The sequence below is a fragment of the Harmonia axyridis genome, chromosome 1, assembly GCF_914767665.1.
Source record: "Harmonia axyridis chromosome 1, icHarAxyr1.1, whole genome shotgun sequence".
Classification (NCBI taxonomy): domain Eukaryota; kingdom Metazoa; phylum Arthropoda; class Insecta; order Coleoptera; family Coccinellidae; genus Harmonia; species Harmonia axyridis.
The window spans coordinates 68,958,038-68,975,388 of NC_059501.1; the positions used below are offsets into that span (position 1 = coordinate 68,958,038).

General features: G+C 34.3%; 1 protein-coding gene across 3 annotated transcripts in view; it reads right to left on the bottom strand.

Annotated features, from left to right (window-relative positions):
* Positions 1 to 17,351, bottom strand: part of LOC123670568 (tachykinin-like peptides receptor 86C) — a 132,134-nt gene that overhangs the window by 54,873 nt on the left and 59,910 nt on the right. For all 3 annotated transcript variants that reach the window (XM_045604064.1, XM_045604066.1, XM_045604065.1), the window contains exons 3-4: positions 5,849 to 5,960; positions 2,084 to 2,185 (exon numbers count right to left, since the gene is read on the bottom strand). In XM_045604064.1, coding sequence (XP_045460020.1) covers positions 2,084 to 2,185; positions 5,849 to 5,960 — 214 coding nt within the window. The remainder of the gene's footprint in view (positions 1 to 2,083; positions 2,186 to 5,848; positions 5,961 to 17,351) is intronic.

Here is a 17,351-nt window from a genome sequence, read left to right on the forward strand (position 1 = left end):
TATTCCGCACAGAACCATTATTTTCGAAATAAAATAGCACTATTTGCAAGCGGTGCTCAAACGAGAGTCTATTCATGATGAATTGCCAAAGCAAACTAAGAATAAATCACTTGACACCTGTCAAATCGGTCGCCATCTTGAACAGTAATGCCAACCTGAAGTCATATACCTCGAAAAAAAAACACCCGTTATGAAACAAAACATTGCAAATTTCATACTAAGGTTTATTTCTTTTATTTTCAATACAAAATACATAACTACAAAACTACAAGGAGTCTCAAAAGAAAGTTTATATTTATTTAGCTTTTTGCATGAACACAACAATCTAGAAATGAGTGAGGGTTATGTCAATGGCTCTTGGGAATTTAATCAGTATGGATCGTTTCTCGGGAGCGGATCACGCGTTGTCCGTATGCTTATTTCACAAAAATGGAAATTCTGCAACTAGAGCGCGAAGGAATTTCTCCACTCTTCGAGGCTTTCGTCACTTAAATATTGCGCCAAGTATTATTTTCATTCAGAAATGAGTAAATCAGTTTAAGGAGACGGTTCAACACTGATTAAACTAAAACCCTGGCGCCCAATGTTATTGAGAATGGAACTAAATATGGAACGGGTTAATCAGTCTGTTCGTGATGATCCCGACTTCTCCATTCGCATGCAGGTGCCTTGAATGTAGAAAGATCATCGTTTCACTGCAAATGACACAAAGATCTGAAGCTACTTATCGTAAGTAATTGCACAAGTGCATCAAAATTACCGATAATTTTGCATGACAGCGTGTTGTCTTAAAAACTGCATGAGTTCATTTTCATTTTTGGAAAAAGAGCCCGACACCGAAGGTGGAGTGTTTTTTCATAATTAGTAGTAGTTAGTTTTCCGACAAACGATAGATGTCTATCAAAATTTCGAATATAAAGTTAGTCTGGAATGTCTGGATCGAGATATTGAATGTTAAGTGACGCTACACATATTCAGCCCTATTTTTCAAATCGAATAGAAATGCACCGAATCGTTTCGAATTTGTATTATGTAATTTGAGTAGAGCTACTATGAATATCTCAGAGTAATAAATATAGATAGAGAAAGCATATGTCATTTACAGTAAGCAAATTTTGTCACCAACATGAACTATCAAATTTGATATGAAGCGAGCGGAAATGAAAACATATCAGTGATACGATATTTCACTCAATTCGCGAGTTTCTCCACAAAGAACGGACTTCTGCTGTCAACGTTTCATGTTAACCCGAAATATATTGAAATAAATAGGGAAATATATCAGAAATTCAGAAAACAAACTTCAAGCGCGCCAAACGACGTGAAACACTACGAGCGCAAAAGTTGCCAAACCTTGGGGTTCAGTAGGTAGATACAGAAAAATAATAATTATTCTGCATATTATGAATAGACAATTAGGAAAAATATCGAATTCAAATTGGCATATTTAATCGGGAATCGTTCAAATAAATCTATTTCATTCAATATAATATACATTCATAACAATAAAGTAAAATTGTGGATTTGAAAATATATCACAATCTGACAACGTAATCTGACCATGTTGGGGACATGTAGAATTTGCCTATACGTATCTATGTTTACTACTCTATGTTATTGATAGTTCGAAAAGAAGTGTATATACAGGTTAGTCCCGGGACTTATTGAGGAAAACTTTACTTAAAAAGACCCACACTATAGAATTCGTAATTTTTTTCATTCGATTCGAAGATCATTCAAATTCAACTTAATATTTTTTCTTTAAATTTCCTTTCCAAGTTTATAACAACATTCCGTTATGGAAAATAATTCACGAATGTTAGATCCCATAATTCTGAAACACCCCATATAGTCAATTCATATCCCTCTCTATCCGTTCATAAACCCTTGTCAGATAACAATGAGTCGTTTTCATAATCAACCGTTCACTTCCTGCCAAGATAACAAGAAGTTAATGATAACATATTGGTTCTCAAGCGCTTCATAATGAATTGTCCATTTAGTGGGTTAATGTATGAGAAGTATCGAGCAGAATCGGAAATTTGCAAGCGCAGGAATTTCGAGGGAAACAAGATCTGCTTACCTATCACAGGAAATTCCTGTTAGGGTGAACACACTGGCGGCAACTGTGGCATTCGCTATGAAATTACTTATGGAGCAGTACAAGCTTCCAAAGGGCCAATGCCTGAAACAGATAGAGATGAAATCAATATATTTGAAGAAAAGATTAAAACAAATCTTGCGCAACATTATTTGTTTTAATATTATACAGGGTGAAGGTGCTAAAGGAAAAAGAAGGTTTTCCTTGGATAATTTTGAGAAAAAATCTCTATAAACATGAGCCGCAAAATTTTTGTTTTCTCGATACAGAGTGTTTCTTGTATTTCTACTTTTTAGTGTTGATTATGCCAGTTTATCGAATCTTTATTAATCTTCGCTACCTACAGATTGGGTAAAAAAGTAACAATGATAAATTATATATTTATAATAGATTACTAACTCAATGTTTAAACTGAATTGAATTTTCCTGACATGTTTTAAATTCTTCCTTGAATTCGGTAGCAGTTCCGACAAAACTAAACGAAACCAAAAATTATTGTACTGGGTCAAAGTTTCTTACTTTATTCTTCTAAATTAACAGTAGTCCACCAGAAAAAGTTCTAGGGGAAAAAGGGTGGGTACTGTTCTGAAAAAGTATCACACTGTAGATTCGGATTTAAAATTATTGCATAATGAAAGCTTCGAATTCAAATATCTATGCCAAATTCAAGTTAAATATCATGTTGGGGGAAGGCGCAATGAGAGAAAAACACCTCGTATCTGGAAAACAAAGCGTTTTGAGGTCCTTCAAATAATCAAGAAATTTATCTTTTTCATGAACCGTCAGCAAAAATTATGAAAATTATATGAAAAATTATGAAAATTATATGTAATCGGATTAAAGCAGGTCTTGTACTTTTTAACCTTCTTTGACTGCAATTTATTATCATGTGGCCTCCGATAAGCCCACTTTACAATGAGGAAAATAATCATTAAGTGCAAAACCAAAATTTTCATATACAGGGTGAGCCCAAAATGTGTACCGAGCTTTCTGGGGTGATAGTACATCGAAAAATATATAATTTTAGGAATAAACTTATTGCCCAAAATGCTTATTAAGGGGGATATATCTTTCCAAAGTTGATAAAATTTAAAAAAAATCCGTATACCTTTTAAACGGTGAATGCCACCAGATTGAAAATTTGTGCATAAATGTATGTCTACATTTCTGATATTGTTATAAGAGTGTTTTTAGAGGGTGAGTCATGATTTTTTTGGAACAACTTTTGTTACTGGTTGTATCCGGTTCACCGACCCGTAAACAATGAAAGAAGTTGTCCCAAAAAATCATGACACACCCTCTAAAAACAATATCCGAAATGTAGAACTGTCATAAACATATATTTTAACAACATACATTTATGCACGAAGTTTCAATCTGGTGACATTCATCGTTTAGAAGTTATGTGGTTAATTTTCTTCAAATTTATCAACTTTGGGAGGATATACTTCCCTTAATATGCATGTTGGGCCATAAGTTTATTCAACAAACTATACTTATTCCTCAATGTACTATCTCCCCCAGAAGGCTCGGTACACAGTTTTGACCACCCTGTAGAATTATCAAGCTCTAACAAGAAATGTCATATTATTCCAGTCTAGACAATAAAAAATATTGCTATATCAGCAGTCTATTTCATATATATTCGTCACGACACACAATGAAAATTCAACCACAAGGTAGTTCATACACATATTGTTGAGATTAGTAGGAAATCCGACTGAACCTTCATAGTTTACGGATTTCAAGGGGAGTTTTCCTTCTATAAAACCCAAATTTCTTGCTTCGAGAACCTCTGTAGTTTGTGCTGAAGATATTATGGCTCTGCAGATGAAGGTGTCATGACAGAGCTTTAGGAGGTAAAATGTTTTTGTCCTGTTGTTATTAGTTGAGTATTACGCATTTCCATCGCTATGGGAAACTCTTTTTTAAGTCACCATCTGACATGTTAGCATTGAAGCGGGAGCCTAGATGAACAGCAATGCAGTAATATTATTCGCATATCCAGAATTTCATTGATATTACGAGGTTTTTTTCTGTAAGCCAAAAATATCTGAAGGTATGCAATTCGAGAGAAACTGTCATATTTCGTGAAGCTATGCTGAAAATGTAAGAATAATATTTACCTACGTTTATTGAAATGAGAAAACTCATTATATGCAAGCATTTTTCAGAATGATTATTTGATCCATCTTCATGCATATATCATACTATTAATTTTCCTTAAACGATTGTATGAACTTTTTATCGGAGGACACTTTATTAAATCCAGCAGAGAGGTTATGAGGAAAATCTGTCGAGAAATATTAACTTGTAGTTTTTCCTAGGAAAATGCAGTAGAAAATCTCGAATATGACGTGGAGCTTACGCTGAGAATTTTCTCTTCTAATTAATATGCAAATTTTCTTCATCTCACTCGAACAGGAAAATTTTGCTTTTCTCATCAGATCAAATGGCAAAGAACCAAATTATGAGTTTTTAAAGACTTTAATAGTAATCCGGAGTTGACCATTATGATATTCAGATAGAACATTCGGTAACTGGAGTATTGACTTGAATTCAGGAGCTTTTACCCACGTTTTCAAATTAATATCTATTACATTTTTTCATCAAAATTCGTATTAGCTCATCCTCAACCTCGTATATTATTCATATTCTGAACTCAAAAATTTACGTAATTTATTACTCAATAGGAACAATTTTTTTGGAGAAAACGAAAAAGTATCATAAAAATTATAAATACATACTTGGCAGGTTTAAATATCTTCAATTCGATGTAATATACCATTACCTTCTATTTCATTTTTATAAAGAGCAGAATGGCATACTTTTTGAAACTCAAATTAAAAGACCCAAATTTTTGAGTCACTGAGGGAGTCACAAGCGATCGTTATTGAATGCAATCAATGCGTTTGAGCCGAGCATTGAAAGACAAACGGCCGCAATACAACGTGAAACATCATAAAGTGATTTTATAGCATGATGATGCTCGACCCCATGTTGCGAAAGTGGTCGAGACATACTTGGAAACATTGAAATGGGAAGTCCTACCCCACCCGCAGTATTCTCCAGACGTTGCTCCCTCAGACTATCACTTGTTTCGATCAATGGCTCACGGCCTGGCTTATCAGCACTTCTGGTCTTATTGAAAAGTAAAAATTGGATAGATTCGTGGATCGCTTCAAAAGATGACCAGTCTTTTGAACGCGGGATTCGTACGCTGCCCGAGAGATGAGAGAAAGTAGTGGCCGCGATGGACAATACTTTGAATCATAAATGTATAATCAGTTTTTCACAATAAAGCCTTGAATTTCAGAAAAAAACGGCGGATGCAAAGTTCTACGCCTATGTATTTCACATCAGGACAATACACTGTCGAAAGAGCATTTGAAATACATGAATTATAGTTCGAATTGCGTGAAAAAAATGAGGTTATAACAGCTGTAGAAGCGTATTTTGCGAAACTTCCAGATTTTCATTTCAGGGCTAAAATTCATAAATTGAAATCTCGTTGACACAAGTGCATTGATGTTCAGGGAGACTAAACATAATGATAGTGTATTTCAAACCATAAAATTGTGTTTTTCTTATCGAACCGTAAAACTTATTGAATAACTTTTTAATTAGTTCAAGTAATTCCAATGAGATATCATCGATAATTGTATTTACTCAACCCACACCAGGTACAAAGGGAAGTTATCAATTCATCCCACATCCCAACACACACACAAATTGGGGTTGCCTCACCTTTGAATCATGTAGCTGAAGTTGAAACTGCAGTTCAACAGGGTAAGCAGAAGGTCGGCGGTGCTCAAATTCACAAGAAAGTAGTTTGTAACAGTCCTCATCCTGCGATGTGCTGAAACAAAAAGGGGATATCTTATTATCCCTTATCGGATTACACTTTTGGGTTTGAGAAGTCGACGGGTGGGATCGTAGAAACCAGATCGGTTCAGTCATCTGTATTTGTGTCACCTTATCTCTCTCTTTTTTTTTTTATTGCGGAAGAAGTCCCGATTCAATCGGAATTCTGCTACCAATTTGCCTCGGATTTGTTGGGGAAAAGGGTTGGATGGGATCGCGTATCTTTTAATCTTGGATTCAATCGGTTTCTTTGAAGTGTCGATGACGCACTTCCATTCGATGCGGTTGATTGATGTGCCGACAGAATGTGCGCGTTTCGACAAAAAAATCCTAAAGTTCTGTGATTGGAACGCTCTTTTCGAACCAGTAAACTGACCATATATACAGGGTGATCAAGCGTTGAACGGTCAAAAGTTAGGAATGGTTTTTTTAGGTGAATATAATAGCGCATTCGACTGAACAGTTCTCGTTCGGCGCTAGAGCGTTTTAGCACTGCTTTGATTCGACAAAAATTCGAATTAATACGCATTGGTGCAGTTATTTGTTAGAAGCATGTATTCAACTATTATGATTCTCTGTAGCGATGCTGGTATACCTGAGGATTCAAAAAATCATCGCTTGGAGAATCAGTCATGGTTGAAGAAACCCTCCTGATATTAGAGCAAATCAGAGATTTTTTGTCTAAATTGGCCACAAGCGGGAGTGATCCTTCATCAAGAAACCCACACGGTAACTCCGTGAATAGGATTTTTAGCAGGTTATGTATTGATAGATTACCTATTGACTCCTGCTCATGTAATGTTAAGTAATGTTGGATTGGTCCGGAAAGGTGAAAGTTGAGTATTTTATTGATTTCAAAGTTGTTGATATTCTCGTTATTATTATACAGGGTGATTCATTTGTGAATTGGCGAAAGCTAATGGTAGATAGAGGACACTAATAGCGATGGGCAACTCGAGCTGTTCAACTTGATTAACTCGATTTGCAATCTCAACGAGTCAGCTCGATTTACCTTTGCGTTTTTTCGAGTCAACTCGAAACAAACTCGGAAGAAACCATACGATTCGGTAAATCGTGAATCCCCGTTCGTTCCTGTTGCAACTCGAGCTGTGGCTGTGCAACTCGTCGACCGAGTTGAACTCGGATGAACCGAGTTCAACTCGGTCGACGGCGGCAGTCGAAGTCGACGCGATGAGCCTTCACTTGGTGCGGTGAATGCATCGAGTTATTCGAGTTGGGTCCGGTTGCGGCCGACTCGAGTAAACTCGACTTTTAAACCGAGGTGTCCATCGATTCAACTCGAGTAGATCGAGTTGAGAATTAAACGACTCGTCCCATTACTAGACACTAAGCTTAGTCAAAATAACCTACATTTGAACGGTCCATATCTCATCATAATCAAGTTACGAAATGTTTTATTGATATGTCCATTTTATCCATAACTTTCGAAACACCCTATATATTTTCATGGTATTTGGTACGTTCATTCTCTGCAACAACTTTTTCATACAGACATAGTTATTGAGTTTTTTTTTCCGTTCAAGCTTAGAAAAATTCATGAATAGGATACAACTCAAAAAACCTATATACCACCCTGTATATAAAAATTCGATTAAAAGAGAAAAACTAAAGGTAGCAAGATATTTTTTGAACTTCTGTATGAGATTTTAATATTCGATGAATCCAGTCAAATCTGAATATTCAGACGAGACAGTGACCATAATTTCAAAAGAAATTAAATTTCATTCGGTATTCATTAATCTCACCAATTTAATTTTTTGTTCACAAAAATGAAACACAATGAAATGCAAAGGTTTGCAAATGTCTTTTTTTGGAAAAAACTGTCGATAAGGATAAAATTTGGACCTCATAACTGGTCTGAAAGGAGCCCCGACTTGAATTCCTTTGATTCTTTTATTTGGGGTTGCTCAAAATCAGGAGTTTACTCGATACAAATAAACGATAGAATGCAACTTCTTTTCAGAGAATGGAGAACGCTCGCAACAAATCGCAAAATAATCAAGAAATAATAAGAATATCAATCTTCTAATTAAATGTGCTAACGAATTCATTGAGCAAAATGGTAGCCATTTCGAGCAGTTTTTGTCTCTCTTTCAAAGGATTTTTTTTCATAGCATTAAGATTTTTCATGAAGATGGTATGTTTTTCAGGAGTCATTTTATTTTTTATTAAGATATTTGATCAATAAAATTTATCCTCGATATTATCGTTTTCAGTAGTGATATCACTAATTGAAAACATTACAGATTCTCCTGCAATAAATACTCTACATGTTCAATAGGATTTTGGTCAGGAGATTGAACTGGCCATGGCGAAACCCAATATTGTGGGGAAACACCTCCTGAAGTTTGTGAAAGTACCGACTTTTGAATCACTCGGTATAGTTAAGAGAAGAAAGCTCGAATACGTGAGGAATATTATGAGAAAAAAAGATACTGCAGAATAAAATTCAATGGAAAGTAGCTGGTGAGAGACATAGAGTAATAAACATAGATACAGGAATTATACGCAACTTTTACATGATCCCAACATGGTTAGATTAGGTTATCGGATTGTGATATACTTCCAAATTCACAATTTTACTATATCGTTATGAATGTATATTTAATTGAATTGAGTGATTCCCGATTAAATATGCAATTTTGAATATTTGCAATCCGATATTTTTCTTAATTGTCGAATTTATAATAAGCAGAATAAGCTCTGAACTGTTTCGATCTGCTACCAACAGAATTATGATTGTCAATATTCGAATAGGACAGGTTCTTGAAGAAAAAGAAGAGCATATAACTGTCGTGCAGGTCATTCTCGGAAATCTTCCGTTTCCATAGACGACTTATCGCACTTTTTGAGGAGTTCACCGAAAAACCAAACATTTCGCATACTCATACCACCCTGTATGAGACCAATTGCTCTTAACTGTGTGTTGCCATCTGAATCATAAATATCCATAACTAATGCGTGAAAATCAGCTTATTCGAACAAACATTTTTTTTGCCGTTATCAACTCAAGAATCAGAAATAAGCCACGAATTACTACAAAAACGTTTTATACATCTTGGAAACAATATGGAAAACCAACAGCTGTGCCAAATTCTCCTGAGATACATTTCATTTGAAAAAATAAACTAACCAGGTGCTCCCAGGACCATTTTGTTGTGAGTAGAATGGCTAAACCTTCAAAATATGGTCGGTATTACATTCTTGCTTTTTACTGCGCCACTGTTATGGGGGTATTTCCACGGACATCACATTGATCCATTGTGGAAGATTAATGTGTATTCGAGATATTTCATACTGGGAGTTCCGGAGGCTCGAAAAAACAGACGAGCATCCTTTTTAATCTGAATTCCGGAAAGACTACCATCACTTACTGCATGCATATTTCAAGAAAGCATCTCGTGTCAGCAAATTGGAACGATGAATTCATGGAAATCTTTGGAGTTCTTGTTCACTAGAAAAATGAAATTTTCTCCCTTGTTTCCCTATCGGTATGGCATTTTAAAACGGCTGTCATCTTACGTATTCCAACGTATGCGATAAATCTGCAAGCAATTTCTGTTTGGAGCGTATAGAATTGTCAGGTGACTGAAAAATTCCGAGTTGTTTCGATAGTGAATAATTTGTAGGCTTATGGGTAATTCAGTTGCGTTTTGAGAATTGTATCGGCCTGAGGCACAAGAACTTTTGGCGTCCCTCATAATCACCCTTAACCTACCTCAATGCCGATTTTGATGCCAAGTATTACTACTATTTGAATACTCAATAATAATAAATTATATCTACTCCTATTGAATTATCTATTTATTATTCAACTGCTTCTGAACAATTGATGGCTATATATAACTCAGTACTATAACTCACTATAATAAATCGGAAAAGATAGATCTGTGCTTCTATACTTCTTTGCTTCTATTCGAAAGGGACCTTTTCTTTATTGTTATTGAGGGGAGGAATATCACTTTGATAATTTTGACGTTTATAGGTAACTTTTGGAATTTGTCAATAAAGTTTCTCCTCTATTCGTATATTTTAGTATTTATTGTAATAGTCGTAGATGAAGTATAGTTTTCAACTTGCGGTAATGGTCATAACTCACTTGAAGAACTTCATCTGCGTGAGTTATGATCTACATTACCGCTCGTACTATTATCTACTCCTATTGAATTATATATTCATTATTCAACTGCTTTTGAGAAAATAAATAGAATCTATTAACAAACAACGTGAGTTATAATAACTCACTGCTATAACTCACTTTAATAACACAGAAAAGATGGCTCTGTGCTTCTGTACTTCTGTGATTCTATTTGGTTAGCCGAAAGGAAACATTTCATTATTGTTATTGAGAGGAGAATTGTCAGTTTGATCATTTTGACGTTTATAGGCAATTTTTGAGGATTGTCAACGAAGTTCTTTCTCAGTTCATGTATTTTAGTATTCATTGTTATAGTCTTAGATAAAGTCTATACTTTATCTATTATTAGAATACTATTATACAACTTGCGGTACTGATCATAACTCACTTGATGAATTACAGCACTCGCCTGCGGCTCCTACTGCAAACTTCATTTGCGTGAGTTATGACCTACATTACCGCTCGTTAAAGTCTGTGTATACAATTATACATACACCTATATCATAATTCATCTTTATCGAACATAATAAAACCATTTTTTTTTCAAAGGGAGTTATTATGATTTTCAACTCTCTACTTTTCCTTTTCTATCTCTGAGGAGGTTATTGATTTCTATGATCTGTTATTAGAATCATATAAATCTTAAAAACACCTGAAAAAGCGTTTCAGAATTTTTCGAATACCTACCTATATAAGATATAGCGAAATATTTGAAATGATATTTTTTCAGAAACGCCCTGTAACTTGGGAACGAATCATCTATGGTCTGCTTTCTGATATCTTATTATTCCAAAAAAGATATCGGAGGTCCTTGAAGATTTTCATCATATAATTGTCGAAATGCTTTCAGTGAGCATCGCATTTTTAGTCACCTATACATTTCAACTTGTTTTTAGTGGAATGCTAAATATGAAGTCAATTATAGCACAACTAGGGAGCCAGGAGTTTTTCAACTCTAGATTTTGTCTTTGTGATTCGATTCCATGTTTTTTCAGCGGTATATATCTTTATTTATAAAAACAATCTACTGGAAATAAAACAATTACAGAATAAGTGCCTAAAAATTAACCCGAATTTTGAACTTACTTAACATTACAATACAAACGCACATTGTGAAAATTTCAGAGAGAAATTACACCATGAAAAGTTTTGTATTCGAAAACTATGTGCTAATGAAACGAAGCTTATTGCATTCCGTTTATCTATATAACCTAACATTGATTATATTATTTGTTTTTCTGATGGAATAAAATTCAATTAGCCAGCTACAAACAACGGATAATATTCTAATCAACAAAATGAATATACATATTGCAAATTGATTGCCATGTATCCGGTTCCAAAAAAAAGTTTTGTGAACCGTTTTCAATCTGATTGAACCACCAAAATGTTATTAAGGATGAGTCTAACAAAAACGAATTGATACAGTCGAATAAAACAAAAATTTCATTTTGTAATTGAATTCGTCATTGATATATTCCATGCATGTAATTTTTATTGATACAAAGTAGTGACATAATGGCATTTGCGAATATATATTACGTATTAGCCGCAACGGTCAACCTGAACATAATTCTATTCGAGATAATGCATTATCACCACATGTGTGGCATGCAGGTATGCTTAATTAATGGAATCTTTAATTGGAAATCTGTTTTTCTGTCATAATATTCACGATTCAAATCATGATTAGGACGATTAGTTTCTGGTATAGTTAGTTCAATATTCAGTATAAATAACTCCAGTCCAATATACATATATGTAAATTAATATGTGATAAACTGAAAATGAATCAAAGATCTGGAAATGGCACTAGGAGAAGACTATTTATTATTCGCTTCACATTAATGGAATTGTGGCGGCTTCTCATAAAGCTCCACATAGCAACAATAAACACAGCACTCGGTAGCCTAGACGTTAAGAGGTAGACTCACTCACCGAGATGCGACAAGGTGCCGGGTTCGAGTCCCGGCGGCTCCCGATAATAATAAATTCCTCAAGCGTCTGTGACACGGCACACACAAATATACCAAAGTCACACTGATGAGTCCGGTGTGTGTGCCAGGGACGAAACGCATAAGTAGGCATATGTGAAATCCTACAGAATAATTTTCTTCACATGTCAAAAAACGACACTTTGGTGGTTTCAAGTGATAGAAATTCTTTATTCTATAAGCCAATTCTTCACTCGACGTAGTTCGCGAAACATCACGAGAGCGCAGCTCGAGTCTCGTGAATCGATCTATAATCGAATGCTGTCTATGCTATTGTAACATAATAACTGATTATGAATTCAAATAAGGAGATTTGATTTTGATCATTTATAGAAATCCTGTGATATCGAAAATTATTATGTTTTTTTGTGATATATCAGCAATTGATAATATCAACTGATAATATAATTTTCAATTTTGGATTGTCAGGACAACAAAATTTTTAAATATTTTACATTCATCATCTCTGGATATTTGTTCAGCCTAACTCTTCACTCAATAGGTCGTGAACCTAAGTCGCAAAAACACATTTCTTCTTGAAAATAGATTTATTCGTCAACATAGTCACCTTCAAGAGGAATACATGTACGCCTATGATCCTCCAATTTTTCATTTCCTTTTCTGTAGAAAGATTCATTTTTACTTTCGAAACATGCTCCAACACTTACAATTACTTCGTCATTATAGCCACTGGAGCATTTTTAGAAGTCTGTAGAAAGCCAGTAATATTTTTTGAGTAGACAAATTGGCTACTTCTATGCAGAAAAAAAAATCTCAATTCTCATTTACATACAGAATACAGAGTGATAAAAATGAATATTAAAACATAAACAACAAATAAAGGTCAATAACTTGCTGGCAAACTATAATAGGTTTAAGGAGACAACCAAATAACAAAAGGTTTGAAACTAATTTTTGCGTTCAATAAGAAATAAGATACAGGATGTGCCATTAGAAATAGTTTTTGGCCAATATTTGTAGTTAATATTTGAATAATATTTATGATCACTCTGTGTACTCCAGAGTTGACAGTTTTCTATTTTTTTGCATAGAAGTAACCAATTTATAAATGTATAATTTTTATTCAATATGCAGGTCGAGTCTTTGACTAGTACTGGGTGGAAAAATTTTGATATTTTAGCACTTCAACTTTTGTACCATCTGATACCCCATTCTTGTTTTTTTTCTGAAAAACTATAACAAGGCTATTTTTCATTTTTGGCCAACTCCTTTTGTTTTCGAGTTATGAGCGAAAATTAGAAAAATGACGATATCGAAAAAAACCCATTTATCTGCAAGTACTTCTGATAGAGCTCTGAAGAGTGTTTCTTTTGGCCTCAGGAATCTTCAGTTGAAATATATGTACAAGACAAAGACTGGCACAATAAGGGCCTTTGAAAATGAAGGAAAAGAAATAAATATGAAAAAAGAAAAAAAAAGGGAATGCTGGAGTATCGACTTATGCCTACCTGCGGCTTCACAGTAAGGCTGAAATCCTTGTCTAGGCACTCACTCGCGAAATAGTCACTTTCGCTGAGGTTCGATTTTGTGGATTATTCAAGGAAACTTAATTATTAATTATTCGGGGAAATTGTACGTATTTCATCAGACGAATGCCATATTAATACTGGCCTTTTCTCGACATCCGTCATATCCTCTAGCATATGTAACGCGAAAATTAAAGATTAACATATATTGGGTGGAATCGAGCATGCAATTCGAAATCAAATTAAATTTAACTAATTAGTTGCAGTAACAAAGACAATCTCTATATTTATCTCAAATCTGAGGTTAGGTGTTGTAAAACTCAATTCAATCAATTGACCATTATCCTCATTATTAACATATATTAATAATCAGAAATGTCATATTTTTAAAAAAAATTCAACACATTGAATGAATATTCCACGTAAATATGGACCAAATTCAAATCTTGAGGAATTGAGAAAAATCGGCGTGTTCGAAAAGTAATATATCAATTACTTTTTAAATTTTTCTTTCATTCAGTACGATATTTCCCATGTCAACTAGCTGGAGGTGGAGTCTTAGGGCTGTGCTGGAACCCCTAATTGGAGTGAAAAATGCTTTATGTTGTTCACGAACAATTTCCTATTATTTTCCCCTCATATAGTGAAAGAATACATTCGAAAAACCACGTAAACCATTGCCAGAGCTCCATATCCAGTTTTTCCCCGGAACAAATATATTTGTTGGATTCGATGGGGAAAAATAATGTTTTTTCATCAACATTTCCCTTTACCATATCCCTGAAACTCCTTTCCTTCGTCACATAACCGGATACTGTAAGAATAGTCCATCTGTCAACGGCAAAGAAATATGGCGGATGTGAGAGTCGGAAAAAAGCCATTCCATTGTTTTTGCAGGTCCCGCTCTTCGAAGATTTCCAATTTTCCACCGCACAATTGGGGTAATTCGGAAAGAAGGAAACCGAGGTGTTTCCACTACCAGCAGGGTGAGTTGAACAGAATTTGAATATAAATAATGCGTGTTAAAGTAGAGCCGCATCTAGTTGAAGCAAATAATATGATGCATTCCAAACTCGATTGTATTTGATCGACTTCCTGGAAAAAAACCGTGGAAATCATTATCCGAGCGATTTTCCGGGAAGCCTCTAACATGTGTATGAAAGATGTGTTATCTACATTGAAATTACTGAGAAAAAAATGTCCAATGAGCTGTGGATAGATTAGGTTGTAGATAATAAGTATAATCATTAATGAAGAATGAATATGTAAGGGTCAGGGCCGGCGTTAGGGGTGAAATAGTGAAGCGACTGTTTCAGGCGCCTCTTTTCGAAGGGCGGCAATTTAGCCCAGTTTGTGGCCGCCCTTTCATATTTCTGAAAAAATATATTCTTGATTCTTAAAAACAACATAAGGTTGGTTCGTTTCGCTGCGTTTATCAACATTCCCTGCAATAAAAAACTCCAAACTGTCTTTACTAAACCGTCTGTCCAATAAATAACAACATGGCAACCCAACCAATATAAGCAGCATTGCCTATTACCCTAATTGAATGAGGGATGGAATGTTTTTCACAAACATGAAAAACAACACTTTGAATTACGTTGTTTACACATTCAACATATAGAAAATTCCTACGATTCTGAATTCGAAACTAGTTACTAATAAATGCTAAATGTTTCAGCTGAACATATGGTTTCAATCCCATTTAGTTTCCGAAGCTTTGCATGTCCTAACGCCCTCTGTATTTTGTGGTGTGATAGGTCATCTTTCATCGATCGTACGCAGTGTCTTGTGAATGTGAGAATCAGATATATTACTTACGCATTGTTCATCAGCGTCAAAGAAATTCAGCAATTTATTGAAGGTGAAAATTTCCGAAAAAAAAACCCAGTGGAAACGACTTTAGAAAGAAACGATATTTACTTTCGAATTATGTACGAATTAGGTAGTGTTATGATAATTAATTTATTATTATTGCTTGAATCTTATTTTTTATTGTATCAAACCTCCCTTTTAGTGTATCAAGCCTCCCATGTATAGGGAGGTTTGAGACGCTTTGCACCAACAATTTTAAGAACTCATAATCAAGGTTGAAATTTCTATTTTGTTATTGAATATTGCCAAACGTTTGAATTGAGTCCTTAAATTTATATATAGCTCAATTTTTCCTATTTTCCATGGTATAACTCAAGAAAACTCGTCAACTTATGGCAGTTGTTACACCGTGTCAGACACCCCTAACCTTTTATTATCACATTTATACTTTCGATATAGTATAAAAGCTCAATTTTATATTGTATGTTACATGAGGACCTCTAAAAAACTTTCACCTCAATAGCCGGACAGTTTTAATGATTTTTACATCTTGCAAGCCAAATTGAAATATCGTCATAGGTGCGAGAGTGAGTGCTTAGTCCATTGCAATATCCCAAACAAAAAAAATTACGTTCATGGCCATGTTATATAAAGTAAAAAATTTTATTTCAATATCAAAGAACACAAAAAGTATTATTACATTAAAAATAATATTTAATCGTTTTTAATTTAGGGGTATCTGGCAAAGGGTAGCAACTCTCCGGCAGTGGATGACGAGTTTTCTTAAATTATCCCGAAAAAAAGTTGAAAAAATTCATCTAAGCCATATAATTCAACGAATTCAAGGTACTATTTTTACATCTTTACTACATGTTATCTGCCAAAGTGATCAGTTATTTGATATATAGTCGATACTCAAAAATTCGTTGTTGTTGAAAATTGGACAAATCTAGAGGGGCTGGAGTCTTGATGGCACCGAAGAAGGATATACAAAGATACCGTATGTAATGTAATAGTAGATCAGAGTTCTTCTGATCTTGAATGTGTTGTAGTTAAAATCAAATGTAAGAAATTGACTGTATATATGTCGGTTGTCTATTTCCCTTCTAATCCAATATTCGTGAAAACTTTTGTGAATTGTTTGAAACCTCTTAAATGAAAATACATAGGAGGGTGATTTCAACTTTCCACATTATCATAAAGATCACAATGGTAACATATGAATTTGTGCATTCACCAACCAATGAATCTACACAACACAAGAGATTTATGGGTAGGTGTTTAAACTTGATACTTTCTAATTTTCCCATCTCTATTGTGGAAGCTACTGGTCCAGTGGTATAATGTCCTATTGCAAATGAGGATGCATAATGCATATCATCCGGTATTGGAAATTCATGCAGATATTTGCTCCCCGAATTACACCACGCGATATAAATACAATTTTGCCAAGGGAGACTATACCTTGTAATAGCTATATGTACTAGTTTTCCTTGTTCTCAACTAGTGAAGTAAATGTTCATCAGAATTCTATAAAAAATTTTTGAGTGTTTGGATATGTCAGTTCCTAAATTTAGTTACATAAGTTCAAAATAGATACGTTTTCCTGTTTGGTTTTCCCAAGATTTGATTTCGAAACTTTAGAGGAAAAACAAAATTAATAATGAAATAAAAAAAGGAATGTTGTGATTTAGATTAATTAAAAAAAAAAAACTGAGAACTGGCATTCAACCGCAGACTAATTGTAATAAAACATGTGAAGAAAACCTGGATGAAAACTTGAAATGTGATCCACAAGTTTTTGGGGTTGGTTTCGTAACAAAGTCGGACAGGGTGGTATACCATCAATAATAACTTATATGGTTGAAAGTTCATAATCCAACAAATATCTCAAGGGCATTTAGTTGTTACTCTAATTCTGTTTATGAGAA